The 24,504-nt window shown below is 40.2% G+C and overlaps 1 protein-coding gene across 1 annotated transcript in view; it reads right to left on the minus strand.

The window, feature by feature from the left end:
• The window catches only part of KIAA0100 (KIAA0100 ortholog), a 2,229,983-nt gene that overhangs the window by 852,220 nt on the left and 1,353,259 nt on the right, over positions 1-24,504 (minus strand). Inside the window, exon 21 of the mRNA XM_044054400.1 lies at positions 18,548-18,738. Coding sequence (XP_043910335.1) covers positions 18,548-18,738 — 191 coding nt within the window. The remainder of the gene's footprint in view (positions 1-18,547; positions 18,739-24,504) is intronic.

Here is a 24,504-nt window from a genome sequence, read left to right on the forward strand (position 1 = left end):
GAAAAGGAAGGATTAGAATAAGGGGATGAATGATTTAAAATGAAATATAAAATAAGGAATAAAGACCTGAAACAAACACCAATCAGAAGCTGGTTTCAATGTGTCTAATAAAAATTTGCAACACTAATCAAAGCAATCCATGACAAATCAATTCTGTGAAAGGTGGAGGTTCAAATCTGGGTGTGTCAAAACCCCAGAAACCAAGTTCATGAAAAGCGGTGTCCAACTTCCTTTACAAGGTCAAAAGTATGGGCAGAATAACCAGAAAGGCACAAATGATGGCTATAGTTAAAGGGAGCACCACACTCGACTCTTAAAGTAAGTTAAACGGCAGCTAGCTGAGAAAAATAATTGCTGGAAGAACTCTAAAACCTTGTTAATTGTGTTAAAACTCAAATCATAATGTTAATGGAGCTGTAACAGAACGTCTTTGATTACGAATGTGAAAAAGACAGTACGTTTCCATTTACTGAACTGCCGATGTTTGCACTGGAAGCTTTATGAGGAAGGCACTAAAATAAAAATGAACGCTGGAGAAGGCTACAAGCTGGGCCTGGCTACAAAAGAGGCGGAGCTCCCGGTCTGTGAGGTGAGAGATTGGGAAAGGGTAGGAACTCCTGGCAGGTGATGGAGTACGAACGGCGGGAAATCCAGCGGCCACAGGTCCCCAGCTGCAATGGGGCAAGCGAAGAAGAACCAAATGGAGCGGGAGGGGCCAGGAGGAGACAATGGGAATATGGGGAGCCTCTGAAGGTGGGGGGCTTTCTGAGGGTACCGGGGATCAAATGGATGGCCAAGCGGCATTATAGGAACCAGGGCCTCGCAGGGGTCCAGAACTTCCAGGGACTTCCTGCATTTGGTAATAGGACCGTTTAGCAGTGCGATGGGAGCTATTATTAGGCAGCAAACAGGGGCCATGGCGGGCTGATGCGAACCTTTGAAAAATCATTCCTGAAGACCTGACATGTGCCTTGCCACTCGTGTATTGCATAGTATTGCGCTGAGCCTGTCCAATATGGCGTGGGATGTGGTTGCTCAACCCATTTCCAGAGTCGACCGGTGGACTCTGTCCATTGCACATTCTCATGGCGAAGGCTGCGTGGTAGTACCACCCTAAAAACATGTTGCTTGTTTGAGTAATGGTCCCTGTGCGTTGTCTGGGTCGTTCCAATATAGCGCCTAAAAGGAGCCCTGAAATCTGCCTTAACCCTGATAGATGCCACGTGACTGCCCTCATCTCAGAACATTGATGTGTCGATCCAAAAGAACCCCCGCTCCCTTAAGCCTTGGGTCCTGAAAATCCCTGAAAGAAGCCCCCACCTATCAGACTGGGTACTGTCCATTATCGTGTTCATGAAAGAGTTAAAAACCACAAAGTGTGTTCTAAGCAAGTTGGTGTTATCAATATTTAGGTGAATTGCATGGTTGTTGGAATGACCATTGTACCGTGAGTCAGTGGAACTTGAAACAATGACCATTGTACAAGATAAACACATTGGATGAAGCTCCATGAGACCCAAGACTTTCAGATCAATTCTTGCCAGAGATTTTCAAACTGAGACAAGAGACTTTCAAGAATTTTCTTGCCCCTATCGAAAGGGGCGTTAGGGAAACTTTGAAAATTTAATTTCATTAATGAATTATATGGAAGTTATAGACTAACTGGCCAGCCAGAGCTTGAATTTTTAAACTGGTGACTTCAGAAGGGTGATGGAAAAGTTGAAGGTTTTAGAAATTTACTGAAAGGCCTCAGTTGGCGCAACCCCACCGCCATGCATTTTGGTCAAGGTCCTCTGGCCCTGGTAGAAACCAAGACAGAGCAGATGGTGGGATCTGCGATGCACCCGGACCAGGAATGCCTCCAGATGAGCGCTGGCCATTGCAATGCGGTGGGCAGGCTCGACCCCTGAAGCTTGTGGTCAGACCAAGGGGCTGTGGAAATGGCTTGAAAGGTACTGGCTCGACCATCCAGGCCTGCTTCTTCATCAGATGAGCCGCGGAAACTGTGGAGATCCACTGAGAGCGGAAACTTGCGCGCATCAGTCGAACAAGAACCTTTGGAAGGTTGAATCCCGATGAGAAGTTGACCATTTGACTTTCCTCCTTGACTTTCCTTTGTTGTTCGAAATTGGAACATAGTCCCTCATTTCCCTGTTTTGACGGGAACTTTCTTGGAATGAGGTGGTTTCGAATCTGCTTTTGTCCGCTGGTACTGGTTGGCGCTACCCAATTGTAATTTTGTAATTGCTGGCTTTAGCCACTGGGTATGGTAGACCTCTGGTAATCCAGCTTTTTAGTAGGACAGAAGAAGAGGTTTGAAGGGATTTGAGGTGCTCACACATACTGCGCTTTTTTAGGACTCCCACCCCCTCTCTCTGCCTCGGCAGACCCTTCCACCGCTGCCTTTTCTCAGACGGGCTTCTCAGAGCAGGTGGAACAGGCCTCTGCCTTCCAGGGTTTTGGACCCTTGGTTATGCCCCCTCCCTTTGGGGCTGCGGACCCCCTCTGGTGGAAAAGGGACCCTCCTGCCCCCCAGAGAACTTCCCTCCCTTTCACACCCATTTTCCCTGAAGATCCTTTTGGAGTGCGAAACCATTTCGGGGTGCGGGAACTTTGGGTCCTTCCTCTTGAAGGGGTGGAAAAATGTTTCCTTCCGACAGCAGGCAAAAGTTTCCCTCCTTCAAATGGCTGAAATCTAAAAGGGAAGACTGAGGCGGGCCCAAAGTAGAGCAAGTCGCAATGGAAGTTAGTAAGGAAGACTCATCGAAGCCGAAGCTGAATAAAGAGCTGAAGCACCCGGTTGCCTCACCTCGGAGCAATGTTATCCAATGGCGTGTAAGGGCGTTGAGAAGCATGGTCGGGGTCTTGAATGGTTCAGTGGACTTTGGGCTGCGTAAGGGTGTCCCCCACGCCAGATTTCTCTGTAAATGGATCTGACTAGATCCCTCTGTCGCTTTGACTAAATAGAACTGTTTCTGTGTAAAAGGAGTCAAGCCGCAGTTCAGAGGCATAAGTTGCCGCTTTGTGGAAATGGAAACTGATGAGGGACTCTGGTCCTAGAATCTTTGCCAGAAGCCGATGCATCAGATTTTCGTACTCCGGAATCTCCTTTTGCAGGGGCGCTGGAACCTCCATGGCGTGATAGCTTACTCCTGTGGTGCTACAGCCGTTTATCCGGAAAGGGGGGGTCTCCCACCACCATGTAGTGGATGGGATCCCTTAACCGATCTCAGAGTGAGGAGTGGGTGGAGGGGAGGATCCTTCGGGTCCCAAAGGGCACCCACCAGCTTCAAGCAAAACTGACTCATCCTCACTTCCAGTGGAGCCTCCTGGTCCTCCCCGAGTTTAGAGCTCTCCAGTCACCTCCTGGACCGCCTTCTCTCCACGAGGTCAGGAACCTGTCAGTCTCTCTGAAGGTATGTTAGGGAGGTTCTGACTCATTGCTGTCCAAGTGTCTCCCTCCTCTTTTCTTTTTCCCTAGGAACTTCTTGAGCTCTTAAACAGAGGTTCCTAGGAACTTCCTAGCCAGGGGGAGCAGGCCCAGTGAACGGGGAGAGAGCGGGGGGGCACCGTCCAGGGTGGCTGAGATGTTTGTGCCCGGCTGCAGCTGAACCGTGGCCGTGGAGTGAACGGAATCGATCCGCCTTTCCTATGAGGAGAAGCTGTACCTGCCGATGTGGTTGGTTCCGAAGACGAGAAGGAGAAATTTGAGTCGAAGAACCGACTCCCAGTGAGGCCATCAAAGAGGGTTCAGCAAGGGTGAGTGGCCCCGGAAACTGGGCGCGAGGCCGAGGGCCGAGAAACCAGGCGGGCAGGAAGAGCTGCGGTCGGAGACAGGATCGGGACCGAAACAGTGGGGAATCTGGAGTGGAGTTGTCGGAGGCTGATCTTGGGCCGAAGATCCGGTAGGTATTCACCGAGGAGTGAGTGCTCATCAGAGCAGTCGCCGAGGGGAAGGGTGAATAACACAGATAGCTCCAGGTCGAACAGATGACTGATGACCGGGAATGAAGAAGTGACAGGTCGGAGGAGGCAGAGGTTGCAGTAGTGCAGCCGCCTTCACCACGACATCAGCTGAGAGGGAGAGAGAGCCAAAGCGGTGGAAGAAGGGGCCGAAGAGAGCCGGTGAAGGGATTGGTCCACTGGAATTAGCCGTCAGCCTTCAAGACGAAGCGAAGGTGAAGGGATCGAGAACCAGCCTCCCGAGGCTGGAAAACTTGGAGCATCTCCGTGCGCTTCTCCAAGAAGTCTCCGGCCTTTTGGCTAGGCGCCTTCTGACGAAGTCTGTGCGGAGGGGATCAGCCTGAACCCAGGAAGCTCCTTGCCGATGACTTTTACCAATTCGAGCCACCCTTGAAGAGGGTTGTATTCTCCTTTGTCCCATAGTAAGAGAAAGAAAAGGGAGTCACCCTCCCTCTAGGCCAATTCCAATCGCAGTTCTCAACCCCTAGTGGACTAAAAGAGTGACAAATTGAGCAGTCCTCCACTTGAGTGTGACTGACAAAGAAGACACCACGCGGCAATAAAATGTAACTGACATCTTTTGGCCACACTGACAGTATTTGAAGCCAAAAAAGAATTTCTCTGACAATAAAGTCAATTTCTTACTCAAAGCAGATAAAGTCAATTTTAAAGTCAAAAAAATTGAAATATAAGAGAATATAGATTAAGAAAAAACCTGCTAACGGTAGGCTTAGAAAAGTAATAATACCAGCGTAGGGTGTAAACTGAAAATACACATACACTCCCTTTAATGAAACTAAGTTATAATCTTTTTTTGAAAAATGTAACAGAATAGATAAATTCTTATCTAAAAAAAGCTATGACTAGATTCCAAGCTGGAATATTCCACCTCCCCAGCATGTGCTGGAAGAGAAGCATATCCGACAGGAATCCTGGTTTCTTCCCAGCTCACAGAAATAAAGCAAGCAAGCAAGGCTTTGGAATAGACTGCCCATACATGTCAAGCAGAGCGCCTCATTGGCCCTCTTCAAAAGGAACCTTGATGACTGGATGGGAGATAGGAAATTCACCCCGGGGATCATGTCAGTTGCCCTGCTAGACAAGGGCCCAGAGAAGTAAATATTGTGGGAAAAAATTTCCAGGGAAGTGTTATGGCTAGGCTTGCATAGGCCTTAGGGCAGATAGCCTAGTACCAACTATGAACCTATAAGACTCTAAGATACATAAAGAATGAAGGGAAAACATGCCATTTAGTAGATAATATTTTTTTGTTGAAAACCCAATTATGGTTTCCCCCAGAAATTAATACAGTTCATAGTTTTATTTGCAATATTAGTACAGTAAACTGAAGAGTTAAGAGTATTCAACAGTACCACCCCAAGATAGGTCATATAATTCATTCATTCGTTAGCTAACTATTTGATAACTGAGTAAGTGGGCTGTTCTGAAGATCCTTTTCAGCCACAACCTTATCAGCAAAGAAATGCCAACAAGGAACATACATTTCAGTGATAGCCACAGAATAACTGTTACATAACAGCAGAGGAAAATGAAGAAAAAAAAAACAAATAATTCTAAATGAATAGAACATATGTGGTTGGCTAAAAGCAATAGATCGTTTGCATGTTGAGTTTTTATGGAGAGGTTCAAAACATGCTTCTTTGAACTTGTCATGGTATTTACCTTTCATATCAGAAGGCAAAAATTATTTCATAATAGGACAGCTAGTCTGGAAAAAAAATGCTGACTTGCCCAGGGCTGTTTTTGAAGGGCAGCCTGCTAAGGGAGATGATGCTATCCTGGAGTTTTGCAGGGAGTACACTTGCTCTGTAAAGGAGAGTAACCTTTTTAAGGGAGGGTTTTAACACTCATTTAGAACTTTATATACTATAGTGGCAAGTCAGCTGTTCTTTCGGTAACAGCCAATTCAGCCTTTGCAAAACAAGGCAGTGGTGAGTGTGGGAGTCAGTAGAGCATTTCTGCAAATCTTATCACCTGCAGTCTGCAGTCATTGTGTACTGTACGCCATATTCTAGTTTAGGCAGAAGTACAATTTTGGCTAAGGACATTCTAGCTATTGATGAGGGGAGGTGGGAAATTTTGCATCATGGTTTCAGCTGAGAAAGGACTTTATTAGTGATATTGTCAATGTGGTGAGAAAGGGGTAGACAGAGATCAAGGATAAGGTCTAAGTCCTTATACTCTGAAACAAAGGGGGTAATATTGTTTTAAGTGCCAGTAATAGAAGTAGCTGGTAACTGGTGGGATTTGTGAGTGGAACAACATGAAATTAGCTTTATTGTGCTTAATCAAAAGTTGGTTAGGAGAAGCCCAGATGCACAGACTGGAAAAGGAGTGTTGGAGCAGAGTTCGCAGACTTGATGGGCATTTATTTGCATGAAGAAGGAGAGTATCAACCATGAACAGTCTGATTTTTTAAGTGGGCAAGTCTTATGGTAAGTCACTTATGAAAAAAGTAATAGTAAGGGTCGTAAGACAGAGCCTAGGGGAACTCTATTATTTAATGTGCCATAAGTAGAAAGCTGGTTAATATAATGGACTTCAAAAGTCCATTTCTAATGCAGTGTTCAAACCAAATGATAGTATTCTGGTCAAAGTTAAACTCTTTCAACTTGAAGAAAATCAGATTGTGGTTCACAGTTTCAAATGTCCTAGTCATTGAGATTATTGCATATGGAGTTACTTGCAGAGAACACTGCTGGGGTAGTACTAAAGGCATTTATGAAACCATTTTGTTTAGTAGATAGGAACCAGTAGCTAAAAATGTATTTGAGTAGCTGTTTATAAAGAATTTTTTTTCAAATACTATGGCTCCAGGACAAAGCGCAGAGATGCATCGAACGTCCTTAAGGGTCTTAGGTGAGGGAATTTTAGGAAGATGGATGCAATGTTTCAAATCTGAAGGAACATTCCAGTAGTAAGATGGATTGTACATATAGGTAAGTGGTTTGGCAATTTTATGTGCTGTTATCAAACGAAGGTAGGGTGGAGAAGAGAAAACACTGATGAGGGTGGGAGGATGGCATAATGGTAAAGATATTTACCTTACAGACACAAGGTACATGGTTTGATTCTCACATGGGGTAATTGGCTAGGCTCAAAATGGCCCATAAGGGCAATTAGCCTAGTACTAATCTATAAATCTATGAAATTTTAAGTGTTTTTTTTTAATTAGTTTGCTGGTTTCTTTTACAGAGATATCACAGAAGTGGAATATTGGAGCATATTCAGTAAGATGGTAAATTGGTGGATGAGGGTTAATATTGGATGAGGAGATGGAGAGTAATTTGTGCACAGAAATGAGCTGGTGATATCATGGATGGAAGAGATGAAGAAAGTATCGATATCCCTCAGCAGGATTATGAGTTAGACAGCTGTAAGAGTTAGTGGAGCTGGTGAGTTGCCAGTGACATGCTTATGACTTTCCAAACTTGTTTTGGATTAGAGGCAGCTGCCATGTGCTTATTAAGTAAGAGCTGGTGAGTTACCCAGTGAGATGCTTTTTTCCTTCCAGCCTTGTTTTGGATTATTAGTAGCTGCCATTTGTCTGTCACACAAGCATGTTATCTAAGCAGTTAGTCACATTATTCTAGTTTGTTTTTTTCAGAATAATATAACTTTGCTGTAGGAGGTTACTATTCTGGTTTTGCTTCCAAGAAGACCATGCCCTGTCACTTTGTTTCATGAGATTTTTAATGTCTCCTGAAAGCCAGTGGCACACTGTTCCTCCCAGTCTCCTGTATATGCAGGGAAAGGAGAAGTGCTGGACAGATGAGAAGGTGTTGATGAATAAAAATAGGGCTATCATAGGTTGTTGAGCAGGTAAAGTAAAGACCAATCAATGAGACTCAGGTGCTGGTCAAAGCTGAGAAGTTTGTGCTGGAAATGGATGACCAGTAACAATTGGGGGGGGGGGGTGATTGAGTTAGAAGACCAGTACGACAGAACTGGACAATTATCACTAAGCAAACTGGGAGCTACATTTGAGATAAGAACAAGGACAGTGTAAATGCCAGATGGGTCTGGCTGGATGTTTTACTTGTTTTTCAATGTTAAAATGCAGAAGCATTTTTTTTCTTCAGTATCTAAAACATTATAATTAAGGTCAACTAGAATGATGATGTCATTGTTGCAGCCATTGGGGAATATCTCAAAGACAGTATTTTTAATGATGGGGGAATATTCAGTTAGGGGCTTCATCATTTGATTAACTGGCAAAGGAAGTGGAAGATGTTACATATAATACAGTCAATGAAGTATGAGCATGACTTTACTCCCTATTATCATTGATGATTTTCTACAGTGAATGGATTAAGGAAGAGGGGCAAAAGTTGCCTTTTTAGTCAGAATTCAACAATGTCCATGATGTGAGGGTTTTAAGCAGTAATCAAAGGCAAAGTTTGTCAGTGACAATTAGATCATTTGATATAGGTAAGCCATAGCATGGCCAGATAATCTGTTAAATGATACAATTGTAATAATGCTGGATTTGAGAAGAAAGCCGAGTTGAGAATGGTTACATGGGTTAGGAGAAGAGGATCTGAGGGCATGACTGCAGATAGGATTAGAGGCAAAGAACTGGTGAGTAACTGGTTAGCTGCTAATTGGAGGAGAAGTGAGGGACTGGAATGATGGGAAGAAGGTATGGTTGGAAAGCATAAATATAATGACATATATTAACAGTATCAAGACAAGGATATTTTTCTACAACAAACAACCTGTACGGCGCTCTCTCCATAGTGTTATGTTACCAAACTATGGAACTGTATCCCACCTGACCTCAGAAATTAATCTAATCCTAAACAAATTTCATCACTTAATTTATTTTGAAACCAAGAGGTCGGAAACGGTCCTGCCTCTGCACAGAGAAACTGGCTTCACGAAAGCAGCTAATACTAAAACGTGCCTACATGCTAAAAATCTACCTCGAAAATAAATGGCCCTGACCCTCCTCATAGATGCCATCACTGTCCTCTCACTCCTTCTCACTTCCTTGCTCATTTACACTAATATTCTGTCATAACTACCCAAGACTGATTCTCTGCACTATTACTTTATTACTTGCACTGTACCCTATTCATCATTAGTATCTCCTCTTCTCATTTTTCTTCTATAATTTCTCCATAAACAGGTAACTTGATTTATCTACTTTATCAAAGGATTGTTTAATTTCTCACATTACTTCCTACCCTCTTAATTTGATCACTTTGTGACGCACGTGCACTGGCCCAGTGATCAAGGAGCCTCAATCCTCAACACTAACACCAGTGCGGGTCGCCCACATTGGGAGGATAACAAGTACATGTAAAGTAAAGTACAATTTCCCTTAACAGCACACAGAGATCACAGTCAGTCTGGGGATGGTTTCTCCCTTTCTCTCCAGATCCCCAATAAGACTCCCCACTGCCATAGCTATAGGGTTCACATCTCAGCCCAGTGGTCAAGCCAAAACATCCAGCACCCTCTCTGTCCAACCAGTGCTTCGTGTCCCTGCCCAAGTAGCTGACACACACATACACTTTGAGTTATATACAACACACCCCTGGGGAAGGCTGGCACAGGTTCACTAGCTATGCCCACTTCTGCCTAGACCGTAAGGTAGTACTGACTGCTAACAACCACTACTATCAGCTACTATAAAGGCCCTTACCAAAGGGTGCCAAATTCTACTGTGCAATGTTATTATCCAGTTGGTGTGATGAACAGCAAGGCTATTGGAGTGGCTTGTACAGTATCACCAAATACATGCAAGTAATCTAAGAGCTTAAATTATCTCTACACAAAACAGCCACAGTTAAAAGGTTTAAAAATATTTAATAACAAATAACAAAAGCACAAGACAATACTCATTAATTCAACACAGTGACAATAGAGAATTCAGAAATCACAGGAAATACTTTAAAACAACATTGTAGGACAGTCGAACATAAATATAGAAAACAGCTAGACTAATCTGGCTATATTCCTATCTACCTCTAAGAGAAATACGAAGATCTAGGTCCTACTTACAAGAAAAAGTGCTGGTGAGTTGTTGTCAGCTTCAGAACAAAATACAAAATGCACTTCTTTATACAGTCCTTAAATTGATAATACACATTACTGCTGAATCATTTCAGATTACATCATTCTTGTCACTTCTGATTTAGTTCCCAGGCTAACAGAACTCAAAATGTAACATTTCTTTGAGATCTGCACCTGCCAGGAAGTCACAGCAATAAGACACTTTACATATGAAACCTAGTAATTATCTCTGTCTTAAGACAATAGAAAGAATTTCCAGCTGCAGACATCCTATCTCCTAGCTTGAGATCACACACAGTTGTAAAATTCTTTACTTATCAGCTTTCTTCCAGTAGGGTGCTCTGTGGTTACATTTTTGAAGCTCAGCACATAACACAGTTTTCTTACATTTGTCAAACAAGCCTGTGGATCATATTAATATTTACAAGGACATATTTACAAAATGCTCTCTAGCTGGGCTGGCAGCCCCTCAGTTTATCACACACTTGTAAGTATTTTGTTCAACTATTGTAAACATATTTATGTATATTTGCATAACACAAAGCTTTCCCCAGTGCCTCCACTGAAAATGGGCTCTGCTCAGTCAAACAATCCAGGTCAACAAAGGTTAAAAAAAAAATTAATAATAATAAATAAATAAATATGTAGTAAGGAAGACAGAGAGAAAAATAAGTGGTTTGTGGAGAAAGGATGATAGAAATACAGGTTGTAGATATAATATATTAGTAAGGTTAGGGCCAGCTTTGCTTAGGCTACATGGTGTATATTACCTCTCTGTAGGATATTTTGTAGACCTTTGTGTATAACATTGCAAAAAGGTCTGCAAAAATATCCTGTGTGGAAGTAATTACCTGTCCAGAATTCAAGGGGTGAATTTTAGAAACAGTTCAACATGGGGTTTGTTGCCTTAACTTTACAGCAATAAAACATTGGTTGGAGGGTGTAATTTCTCAGTTAAGGACCCTGAACCTCCGTTTGCATAATCTCTCTTATACTGTATGCAAGATTCCAGTGCTCTCCTAGCAACTTCCACTTTAGTTGAAAATTTAGATGCATGACACAGAACTTCTGCAGCCAAGGAAAATACAGAATATATGCAACTCAAGATGTACCTGTAGCAATGCAAGGGTATGTTGCATACACAGCCCATTATGAATGGAAATAAAACTACAAAAGAAGACTGCTTGTGAAGGTGCGACCATACACAAAAGTTCTGAAGAAACTGCAACATACCCCTTGCCAAAACATGAGCTTTCTGTTGATGATATGCCCAAAACATATTTTTCAAGATTATCCACAAAGTAAACACAAAGTCCATGAACTGCAAAGGTGAGACTTCAGAACAGCAGCTTCAGTTTAGTAAAAAATACACTCCAAAACAGCAACCTCAGCTTAATAAGGTGTATACTCAAATTTCTCCAACCACAGAACAAAGATCTGGATTCCACTCGGCTGCAACACAATTTTATTGGTACACAAGCGCTTTCACAAACAGCTTCTTCAGGTGTATAACAACCATTAAAATACACACACCTTATATAACACTTAAAGTCAGTCACATGACTCTGCTTAACCATTTTTAAAGGCATATATAAACATTCTAAGTGTTACTTTCTTGATCCACTCTTACAAATTCTAAACTTATATAGTATAAAAAATATAAAAAATATATGTTAAAAGCATACGTAAAGTTCTAAAAAATTCAACATTCACCTATTCAATGGTCTCTTTTTTAATATTGGTCTTATAGGAACAGAATCATTCATTCCATGCCCTGAACTAGCCCTTAACCTAATAATCCATTCAGCTTCTTTTTCCTCAGTCCTTGCTTTTATATCACCCCCTCTTATATCAGTGAATGTTCTACATAAGACAACAAATTTAAAAACATGTTGTTCATTGGTAACTGACACATGCTTCGCTAGTGCATTAAAACTACTTCTTTTCTTAATGTGATATAGGTGTTCTCTTATCCTATCTTTTAAAAGACTATCTGTTTTCCCTACATCAAATTTGTGACATGCCTGGCAGATATCCAAAAGAAACAAGGCACGCACGTAGGACTGTTGGTGCACGGTCCAAACCATGAATACTCAAACAAAAAAGAGAGACCAGCACTCGGCGGCAGCAGGATAAAATTATATTTATTTAAGGTTGCAAAAGTCAACCTAACTCAATATGCACGAACCGGTTTCGGCTGTTGTAGCCTTTTTCAATGTGACTTATCCAAAAACATAAGATTCCAAAAAACCATACTGCATCCTGGTTCTCCATTTATACCCACAACTTAAAGTGGTATTGCACATTTCTATATTTGTATGCAGAGTACTTATGCAGTATATTGTACTGAATATGATAAAACTGATTTTACTTTTTATACATAGTAAAACATATTTGTTGAACATATTTACATGCTTATAAATACTTACTTATTTGAAATATGTTATAAAGCATGTGTAATTGGCCCATGCTCATTAAACATATATTGTAAACATATTTATTAAACATATTTTTTTAAACATATTTATTAACCCATGATAATATCATGCCTAATAAGGCTAATGTAAACTGTAGCCCTAAATGTTTACATATTTATATCATACTTAGAGGCAAAAGACAATTAATATGCATATGATTAATATATTTGTTATGTTGAAGCATATTATTGTTTACCCTGATTGTTTGACATTTGGGGATTATAATGTAAAATGTTAAGGTGAAATGCGGACCAGAGTCATGTGGTATACCTTTACCCATGAAAATGTACACATATATATATATATATATATATATATATATATGTGTGTGTGTCCACATATATTTTTTGTGTTTTGGCCTGTTGTTGGTTCTCTTAATATTGATATATATTATATAGATATCAACTGATTGGATGTTTGCCTGCCTAATAGTGATACTATAATCTAATAATTCATATGGGGCACCAGGGGACTATCCCTCATGTACTTGATATTCATTTAATCCTTGCTTGAAGAAAGCCCCAAGGGTGGTAATCCACTTATTCTCCATGTTGTTGAGTTTAGTGTGCCATCCCATCTTGAAATTCCTGTGTAATTGTATTTTGTCTATTATGATGAACTTAAATGATGCTCCTGTATGTTGTTGAGTATGTTTGTATAAAGCATTGGTTATTTTTCTATTTCTGATTGAACTCAGATGTTCGCTAATCCTGATTCTGATGGGCCTAGAGGTCTGCCCAACATAAAAAGCAGAACAAGAGCATTGGGCCAAATATATCACCCAATCTAAACTGCAATTTCCAAAAGTTGTTATGTTAAATATCTTTGGTGTGTTCTTGCTAGTGAATTCTTTAGTTTTACAAATATATTGGCATAAACTGCAGTGTCCACAGGGGTAACAACCAACTAAGGCATCCCCAAACAATGTGGTTTGATGTTTGATCCCTGGTGTGAACCTTTTATAGTGTGTTAACTGGGACTGGATTGTGCGTGCCCTACGATAAGAAAAAGAACAGGTATCTGGAAGAGTTAGTAGGCACAAAACCACAATTTAGCTTTAAAAATAAGAAGAATTTAAAAAGAAGGCTCTTTATAGACAGATAACTAAAAGGTAGAGAAAATGAAAAGGGCACTAGACCATGTGGCAAGTGCAACTTTTGTAGTTTTATTTGTAATGATTCACAATTTAAACACCCTGACACAGTGGAGATGTTTTATCTGTGAACCTATGTGAAATGTGATACAGCACATGTAGTATATCTGGCTATCTGCCAGGCATGTCACAAATTTTATGTAGGGAAAACAGATAGTTTTTTAAAGGATAGGATAAGAGAACACCTATATCACATTAAGAAAAGAAGTAGTTTTAATGCACTAGCGAAGCATGTGTCAGTTACCAATGAACAACATGTTTTTAAATGTGTTGTCTTATGCAGAACATTCACTGATACAAGGGGGGGTGATATAAAAGCAAGGACTGAGGAAAAAGAAGCTGAATGGATTATTAGGTTAAGGGCTAGTTCAGGGCATGGACTGAATGATTCTGTTCTTATAAGACCAATATTAAAAAAGAGACCATTGAATAGGTGAATGTTGATTTTTTAAAACTTTACGTATGCTTTTAACATATAGTATAAAAAATATACAAGTTTAGAATTTGTAAGAGTGGATCAAGAAAGTAACACTTAGAATTTGTACATATGCCTTTAAAAATGGTTAAGCAGAGTCATGTGACTGACTAAGTGTTATATAAGGTGTGTGTATTTTAATGGTTGTTATACACCTGAAGAAGCTGTTTGTGAAAGTGCTTGTGTACCAATAAAATTGTGTTGCAGCCGAGTGGAATCCAGATCTTTGTTCTGTGGTTGGAGAAATTTGAGTATACACCTTATTAAGCTGAGGTTGCTGTTTTGGAGTGTATATTTTACTAAACTGAAGCTGCTGTTCTGAAGCCCCACCTTTGCAGTTCATGGACTTTGTGTTTACTTTGTGGATACTCTGGAATACTTTTATGCAAAGGTGCCTGTAACATTGGGTGGTTTTGTATCATATTTTTCCAAGATATTAAGAAATGCTTTCTGAATTACCTAGCAGTTGCATAAGACACAGGGTGGTATTAATAGTCATTTACCATGTATGCAATTCACATTTGTGCAAGCTGCAGACACAAAGGCAGTGTGCTTTACAGTGCAATGTTGTACATGTGTGCAAGCAGAAGTGTTCGAATGACATGCTGATGATATGCTAATGGAATGTCTTTTCCCACATTCAGTGATTCAGAATCGGAGAATGGTAAGTAAGTGCAGGTTGCATAGATTATTTAAAACAGTTGTAAAACTATGAAAGGGATCACTGTGGAGTTAATACATAAGAATATAGGTAACCTACAGTCTCCTGATCCAACGCAGTTCAGATTAATCAAGGGCAAGTCCTGTCTACTTAACCTGTTTGAAGCAATAGACGAGGGCAAACAGTGAACATTGAATATGCAGGTGTGACAGAGGTGTCCAACAGTATCCCACAAACAAGTATCTTAGATAAACTCTACAAGCTAAATGCCAATCTCTGTGTAACTCGGTTAGCAAACTCTCACAAACAGAATCCAGGAAGTTTGGGTGGGTGGCCATACCTCCTAAAAAAAGACATTTCACTAGCAGTGTAGCCCAAGGGTCACTCCTCTTTGGTATTTATTTATTGGAGGTCACAGCCAATGTTAAGAGTTTGTGGCTGGTCAAGTTTGTAGATAACTGAAAACATGGTGCCATTATGAACTCTTCAGAGGACATCAAGATCCTCCAAGAAGGCCTGCCCTAAACATACAGTTGGTGTCAATAAACATGGACTAAAACTAAACATCAAATGGCATACAATCATATCCTTTATCAAAGCATGACTCCCCTTGTAAATATCACATTGACAAACACTTCTGAAAATTGATTGCATAGTTAGGGACCTGGGAACCTATGTTGACAATGAACTGTGCTTTGATCACCATGCATTTACTGTTGTAAATAAGTCCTTTTTCATTGCACAGCTTATATCTAAAAGTACGGAGTCCAGATCCAGGGATGTAAATGTTCCATTATACTAGGAACAAATCAGGTAGATCATTCAGTATAATGCCCCTTTTCAGTATGTACACACTCAAACACATGTCACAAATGGAACAACCACAATGCTTTCTCATTACATAAATCAAGGGCCTAAATCATAAAAACTAAGTAGACTGTCTCAACGCTTTTTCCCTTTTTTCAGTATTATACAGGCAACCTCTGCCTTGCATATAGAATGACAGCCCTACTGTGTCAGACCTATTGCACATTGCAAGTCCACGGGTACCATTAATACCCACTCAAGGGATCTCAAACTCTTTTGCAAAATAAACAGAACATGTTGGAGGGACTAGTTTGTTTCACAGAGAATACTGCTTTTATGGAATCATCTTCCACTTCACATAAAGCAATGTACTTACCTTAGTCTACTCAAATGAAATTTGGATGAATGGAAGGGTAACTCCAAATTCACCCCCTGTTTATCACCCTGTCCATCATGGTTAGGGGAAACATGTAAATGTCTCATCATCTCTTATCTCATTATCTCTGGGTTACATGTATGCAAAATATAAGGGGTAAAAACTACCATGGGAATGTAAGGCTAAGTTTCTTATGATCCTCACAGACAAACAGTGTATTAAGTACTTATGAACCTAAAGGGCAAGCATAGCCATTTCCAGCCACTTTGCAATCAGTGGACATGTTCAGGGAAAACAAACAGAACTCCTCGCAAGTACGGTATGCTCGGCCAAACCAATGTAAATCAAACACAAGAGGCCAGCATAAGCAGTCAGAATCCTTTTATTGTTAAACAAGGTACAAATTACAGAACAAAAATGTCCTGTAACAAAAATAACAAACCGGTTTTGGCTTAACAGCCTTCTTCAGTCTGATTAGCTAATCACACTTAAGAAGGCTGTTAAGCTGAAACCAGTTTGTTATTTTTGTTACAGGACATTTTTGTTCTGTAATTTATACCTTGTTTAACAATAAAAGGATTCTGACTGCTTATGCTGACATGTTCAGGGCAACAGCTAATTTTTCTGATTTGAAACGGTTACTGTCAAAGCACTGCAATCTGGTGTGCCTGACAGTGCTTGTTGCCCAAGGAGGAGGCATTACTGGCAATAGTGAACTCATTACAATTTTGTGGAGCAGGAAGATATGGACATAGGGGCTTTGGTGAACTTATATGGCCTACTAAACGGAACTAGAGGAACATGTGAACTACCTATTATGCGCCAATGACAACTTAAAAAGTAAAAAGTCACTGGTGTTCAGAAGCCATGCAGCTGAAACACTTGCACGTCTTTAAGGGGTCATTTGCATGTGTCCCATGGACCTCCACTAAAGGAAGTTTAAAGTATTGCAAAGTGAAGACTAGGTCGGGTAAATCTTTCTTGCAGTTTTTTTTACTGAATGGGTTTGTCTGTGCAAACTTTTTACCCTTTGTTGGAAAGGTCTAAAAATCAGAAGAATCCTAGCCACACATTCTGGTAAATGCTGCATGTAGGTGAAGAGAACTTTGTAGTAGGCAAGTTATACAAAGCCAATATAATTTACAGTGTTACAAGCAATAATTTCTTCAGGTGAACTGCTACAAGACTGTGAAGCTGTATCCTTGTGATCAGAAACAGTGCATCATGGAAAACGTATGAGGGCTGAAGTAAACTGTTCCTCACTCACAGAAGAAAAAAGAGAATGGCTTCACTTTATGTTTTCTCATCTTGGACTTTTGCAGGTAACAATGTAGGCTTGTATAAAGTGAGCATAAAGACAAATGTTCTGGCCTTGCAAGACAATTGATACAGGTCCCCTACTCTTTTGCCAAAAACCTTTCATCAATGAACAAGGCAGCCTCTAACTTTTACTGTAGAAGGCACTTCAACAACCGTGCAGTCCTGATATGGAATTTCTCAGTCCTCCAAAACAATCTGCAGCATGGCAGACATAGGTAATAACATAGTTGCTTGCTTTACTTCACATGAATAAAGCACCAAAGTCAATGGAGGATCTTTACAAACTTTTAGGACAGGCTGTAAAAGCCCCTGTTCATGGGACACAACCATATCAGATAAATCTTCATCTATGAATTTTGTTGAAACATTTACATAACCAGACTCTAAGGTCTTAGATACCTCCTTTATGCGAAGACTTTCATGCTTCACAAGAAAGTTTTTTTCCCCCTTGTGCATTTCCTCTTCTCCTACCAAAAGCACCAGAAGACTTCCACACATTGTGCTTGTTCTGCCTAAGTTTCAGAGAAAAATACTTAAAAAAAAAAAGTACTACTCATAGATTTACACAACATAATCTGATAACTCTACAATGCCTTGAAGATGTTTTTAAATATGCTAAATGCAACTAAAGAAAACTTTAATAAAAAGAGACCAACAAAGGTAAATAGAGCCAATGTGCATTTAATTTTTTTCTCTGGCACAACTAAGGTACCACTCAATCTCAGAACAGTTAGAAAACTGGACAGAGTGAAGTCTTGCATAATATGCATTAGTGCCTACCGAGATAAGGGCCATACTTTGGTCCTCAGAGGAAAGATAACTACCGAGCAAAATCTGACCAGAAAACTGGATATAGGAATTGAATAAATACAAACGTTATGATCTACTGCTACAGTGAAGTCCCCTGAAGATAATACTATTTATACTTAAAATAAAAAATGCACTGTGTAACATTACATTATGTGAACTATCATTTACATTTAAGTGTGAAGGGAGAGCATCACAGAGGGCTCAGATGAAATTAAAAGATTTTAGCAGTTAATTGTGACTACATAGCCACACATGAGGAATATTCAACAGTGTGATAGTAGCACGTGCACACAGACAACTCTAAGTCTAGTATTATAGATGATTAGACAGGACCTTGGTATTTCCAAGATGAAACACTAAGACATATCTATCTCTTAAACCATCAGCATCCTTCCTAGATATTCCACACCTCCAGCCATTTTATATCAGTTGCCATCAACATGCAAGTAAAGAGGAATGATACCTGGAGTTCTGGGAAAAGTGCTGTGTATGACAACTCCTTATAATGCTGTCCCAGCTTTTTCTTGCTTGGCTTCATATTATTAAAGAGTTTGCCACGGCAGATTGGTCGAGACACATTAGTCCATGTTGCCCAAAAGTTCTGCATCCAGCGGAGGGTACTGCTATACAACAGAATACGTGGCTGGGAAGCCTCTATGACAGAATTAAGACATGGTTAATGACAGCAATAAAAGCACATTCATCCCTCAAGTATGAACATGTAACAATTCTACAGAATGACTGTCTTCAATGGTATACTACTAGACCAGCTGAAGGTACAAATGGAACACTTCTGTCTCTGACACCATCAACTAGGGCTTCATTAACAGCCTGAGTGCTAGATATCCAGCCAGGAAGAGGTGGTCAAGGAAAATTGGTGACTAGTATATTGCTTTTTCCACAGCGAGGGGTCTTCCCCAATGGCTGACAGTTGAACTGCCTTTCTCAACAGAAGTGATCAAGTCATAGACTGGTACTGCAAAAAGAGTAGATGAGTCAAGTAAAATGCAAGTAGGTTAAAAGCACATGAATCCAAGTACCCAAGTCATCTCAACATTTGTGGATGTCAAGTGAAATGCAGAAGAAATAACTGGGTAACAAAGAAAAAATAAAATCTTCCCATACCAAAGTTTGATGGGTGAGAGGGTCTACCACCCAGCTTTCACCCCTCTAGGGAAAGAATGAGCAGTATACAAATATTTCAAGCAAGGGCATTAATGCCATTCTAGCCTGCTAATATACCAGAACAGTCATTCTCATAATAAGTGTCCAGGCTGTTCTTAAAAATATCTAAACATGTACTTTCTTTTACATAATTTAGTAATCTATTCCACACATCCACCACTCTTTCAGAAAAGCAGTTAGTACACTTTTAATTCCTGTAGAATCTTCTACATAGGTTGCCTGATTCCCTGCTACTTTTTGATAATCCCAATCATTCCCGGCGGTAACTGTCTCTAAATGCCCTATATACCTGAATAAGGTCTCCTCTCAAATATCTATGTGAGATGCTGTAGAAGTTCAGCTATTTTAATCTTTCATAATAACTTAAATTTGCACATCCATGGATGTTCTTTGTATATTTCCAATGTACTCTTTCCAGTTTACCCACTCTTGTTTTCATATAAGGTTTCCAAATTGTTATTCCATTCTCAAGTTTTGGTCTAATGTAGCTAACAAACAAAGACATCAATTCTGATTTCCTAGACTTTATAAATCTTTTTATACAACCTATAGTTCTATAACTATCATTAACCAATTGGTTGATATGATTAGAAAAACTCAAAGCTGGATCTACCCATATACCCAGGTCCTTACATAAATCTACAGTTTCAATGACAGAGTGCTGTATTAAATATTTACACCTTTCAGTTTAGGTCTCCCAAATGTCATATGTTTTGTTTTTGATGTATTTATCAGCATATTATTATCCTGTGCCCAAATGGTCAATTAAGTCAAGTTCTTTTGCACAAATGCCCTGTCTAACACATGAAATCAGTTTACCCAATTTCAAGTCATATGCACACAGACTGTAGGATACCTAACATAAAAAAGATAGAGCTGAAAGACACAATCTGAACAAGTATGTGCCTAGGGCAGTGCCCTGTGAGACACCCTGACTGTAACCATGAATTTTGCCTGTCCAATTGCTGTATGATACTGCCATCTATATACCTAGTTGCTCTAATTTTCTGAGCAGTGTTTTGTGTATGACCTTGTCAAATGCTGAAGTTAAATCTATATAAATTACATAACAGTATAATTTTTCATTCATAGATGTTATTATATTGTTATAGAACATCATGTTACAGGTAACAGATCTATTTTCAAGATATGCATGCCGATTCATGGCTTCAAGTCCCACCCAACCTTTCCATTTATGACAATAACTTAACCAATATTGCCTTCTCCATTATTTTTCCACAACATGAAAGTAGACTTAAGGGTCTCTATGACTCTTTGTTTGTCCTACTCCCCCAGGTGTAATAAGCGCATGCTTCCAATCTTCATGAATCTCCCCAAATTTATACAACATATAAATAATAGATAGCATGGGTGGCTGGTCGCCCCTGATGTAATGAGGTCAGTGAGTAGGAGCACAAAAATGCAATTATTCTTACTGATATCAAATGGTGAGCAATGGACATACAAGAAATATTCCTGTTTATGGTTAATCAAAAACAGTGGCCAGTGACACAAAAAAATGACTCCTTAAAGAAGTAAGGAAAATACAAGACCCCATCACGTATTTCTCAAATGTCAAAGGACCGTCACAACTCTCTTTATGACCACTTTAATTTATAGATGTCTTTCCCACTTCGTCTCTTAGCGAAATTATCCAAACACTCATATACAGTAAACTCTCAGTTAATCAGCACCCATGGGGATTGGTACATGACAGATAACTGTAGCTTCTGGTTTCTTGAGAGTTACCATTAAAAATAGGCCTGACTAATACTGTACCCTATACTATTTGTTTAGCTTGACTTGTTCTCAGGTTGGGGAGAGAGGGAATTTATTTATATCTTCCTTTTTAAAACTCTAAAAAGCTAAGGTATGTTTCTGCGGGGGAGGGGGCAAAGTACAACACATGAAAATTTTAAGTATTTCTTTGATTTTTTTTTTTTGGCCGGTTGCTTGAGTTCCGGTTAATTGAGAGTTTACTGTATTTTACTTTTGGATATCTACAATGAAAGAAAGAACCCTCCACAGTAAAAATTACCTGTTTTGTGACGTGAAAGATCCATCTTCACAGATAGGTTCAAGTTCTCTGATCTAAATGCACGATAGGAGTCATGAATCTGGAGAGACTGAAAATCAGTTAGAAACTCTGGTGAGCAAAGTGTGACACTATGGTGGTCATATGGATTTCCGTGGCACAGCCACTGTAGGTCAAAGGTCATGCAAAGATCAGAGAGGTGCATGAAGCAACAATCATCATACCTAGAAAGAAAATACATCATAATAAGAATATATGGACAAAACTGGAAACACTACCAAGCAATGTAAATGTATGATTCCTGAAGATACCATTTTAACTTGTTTATTCCTGAATAAAGATAAACCGTCAATAAATCTCAGTCCAAAAATTCAGTCCTAGAATGTCATCTGTATGATGGAAGTCCTTGACAGTGACGTTCCAATACTCAACATTTTGTGATCAGCCAAATGTTAATTTCTGTCACTAAGGTTCCTTTCACTCTCACCAAAGAAATGTACACACTGCTAATCATGCTCTAACATCAGTAGTCTAAAACAGCAAAGGGTTACCTGACTGAGGTGCTGGGAAAGAGGATGCCAGAGCTGCACAACACCTCGCATGTTAGATGTGTACATACATCAGCTCTTAACTCACAATAATCTATATTTCTAATCCCCTTAACTTTTTTTTACTCTTCCCATGTTTTATGCATTGTTTCTTTCCATTAAACTGAAGTACATTTTGGGAATTGATGCATGCAGAAAAATGACTCTGAACAGTTCTAACAAGTTTTAAAGTAAAAACCTACTAAGCTCTCAGTAGGTATATTTACACTTCTTCATATACTCTCACCACACTCTTGCAAATGGAATAACATTCTACTCTATTATTCTAATATAAACAATAATTAAGCCATGGCCACCAGAATATCTTCCATATGATGAAAGCTAGCATTAGGTCACCTTTTCTGACAACAAATATACCTGTCTTTGAAGTACGGGGTTAGTGTAAATTTCTTTCATTCTTTGCTGTGTGTATGTGTGTGCATGTGTGTTTGTGTGGTGGCAGGGGATGAGAAAAAAGTACAGTTTTGTACCTACCATAAATGTAGATGTTCGAGGATTCCATTGCTGCAGTCCTTACTATTGGGTATAGTCCGCATCCAGTCGGCCCGAATACCAGAGTATAAGGCTGACGTCGGTCAGGGCGCATTAGACTGACGTCAGTACGTCAGGGTACTAATGCGCATGACCGGCGTCATATCCTCAGTCTTTTCTTGCCCCAGATGTCAGAAGACCCTAAAAGACAAGGCCCAAAATACCTGCACCAAAAACATGAACAATATATACAAAAATATAAGCATGTAAACTCACCTACACAACCACCCCTAAACACAGAGGGAAGGAGGGAGGGTAAATTGACTGCAGCAATGGAATCCTCGAACATCTACATTTATGGTAGGTACAAAACTGTACTATGTTCTTCGCTTTCCATTGCTGCAGTCCTTACTATTGGGTAGAATCCCAAAGCAGAGGTAAGGGAGGCTGGCAAATCATAAAGAAGCAGGAGCTGACAACATGCCTTGCAAAACAGCTGTGGCAAAACCAGCCCTAGACTTAGAGTAGATAGGAAGGTGATAATGCTTAGAGAAAGTATGCACTGAACTCCAAGTAGCTGCTTCCAAAATATCCTTAGTTGCCACCCCGTAGAAATGCTGTTGAAGTGGCAGTAGCCCTAGTGGAATGAGGCCTAATCCCAGCTGGAATCTCCTTGCCATGATGGGAATAACAAAATGCAATGCAAAAGCCAATCCACCTAGAAATAGTTTGTTTTGACACAGGCTTGCCCTGAACTCAAAGCAAAAGAAACAAACAACTGCTGAGACTGCCTAAAATCCTTAGTCCTGCTTAAGTAATAACGCAATTGCCTGTGTACATCTAAAGTATGCAAAATCTTTTCCCTTTTATTTTGGGGGTCTGCATAAAAAGTAGGCAAATGAATAGTTTGGTTTAAAGCCACACTAGAAACCACCTTAGGCATAAAGGAAGGATTAGTACGTAATGATACCCTATCCTTATGGAAAATCAAAAAGGACTCGACTGCCATAAGGGCCTGCAACTCAGACACCCTTCGCAGAAGTAATAGCCAACAAAAAGCAGTCTTCCATGACAAATATTTCAATTCAGCAGTAGCCGCAGGCTCAAAAGGTTGTAGAGTAAGTTTTTCCAACACAAAATTGAGATCCCAAGCAGGAGTAGGAGCTTTACGTGGGGTCTTATATTCTTTGCCCTCTAAGAAACTGCTTGAACAAAGGATGCGAAACAATGGTGGGTCACAATCATAGTGAGCTGAGATTGCTGCAGCATGAATCTTAATGGAAGAGAAGGACAGACCCTTGTCCAGTAACTCAGTAAGATATTGAAGAGCCACACTCAAATTAGGCTCAGAAATCTCCAAATTCTTTGCTTTACTCCAAAATAAAAATCTCTTCCATTTTTCCGCGTACACTTTCCTTGTACTAGGTCTTCTAGCTTCCATAATCACATTTAAAACTTGGTGAGGAAGTTGAGACCTGCTGTGTTTCAACACAGAATATGCCAGGCTGTCAGATGAAGAGAGTGAAGCTTGACATTGAGCAGATGACCGCCCTTCTGGGATAACAGATGTGGAATCAAAGGTAAAGGCCATGGAGGCTTCTTTACCAGACTCCGTAGTAGTGGGTACCAGTGTTGCCGAGGCCAATCTGGAGCTATCAAAATCATCCTTGGCCTGTCCTGTCTGACCTTTAACAGTACCTTTGGAAGAAGAGGCAGAGGTGGAAAGGCATACACATGAAGGTTTGTCCAACTGAAAGACAGAGCATCCACTTTCCAAGCTGTGTGATGAAACCCCTTTGTGCAAAACTGTGGCAGCTGGTGGTTTAGTGGAGAAGCTTAACAGATCTATGTCTGGAGTTCCCCATGACACTGTCAATTTCTGAAATACATGAAGATCCAGTTTCCACTGTGGGGATCCATGATTTGTCTGCTTAACACATCTGCTAAGGAGTTCTGTGCTCCTGGCAGAAACCTTGCCTGAAGAGTTAGGTGCAAGCGTAGCAGTCTCCCATAAAATCATTGCTTGCCTGCATAGAGGATAAGAATGTGTTCCCCTTGTTTGTTGATGTACCACATGACAGTTGTGTTGTCTGTTAGAATCAACACCTGCCCTGGAAGAAG

The sequence above is a fragment of the Protopterus annectens genome, chromosome 13.part0 (assembly GCF_019279795.1).
Source record: "Protopterus annectens isolate FY-2018-M chromosome 13.part0, PAN1.0, whole genome shotgun sequence".
Lineage (NCBI taxonomy): Eukaryota > Metazoa > Chordata > Ceratodontiformes > Protopteridae > Protopterus > Protopterus annectens.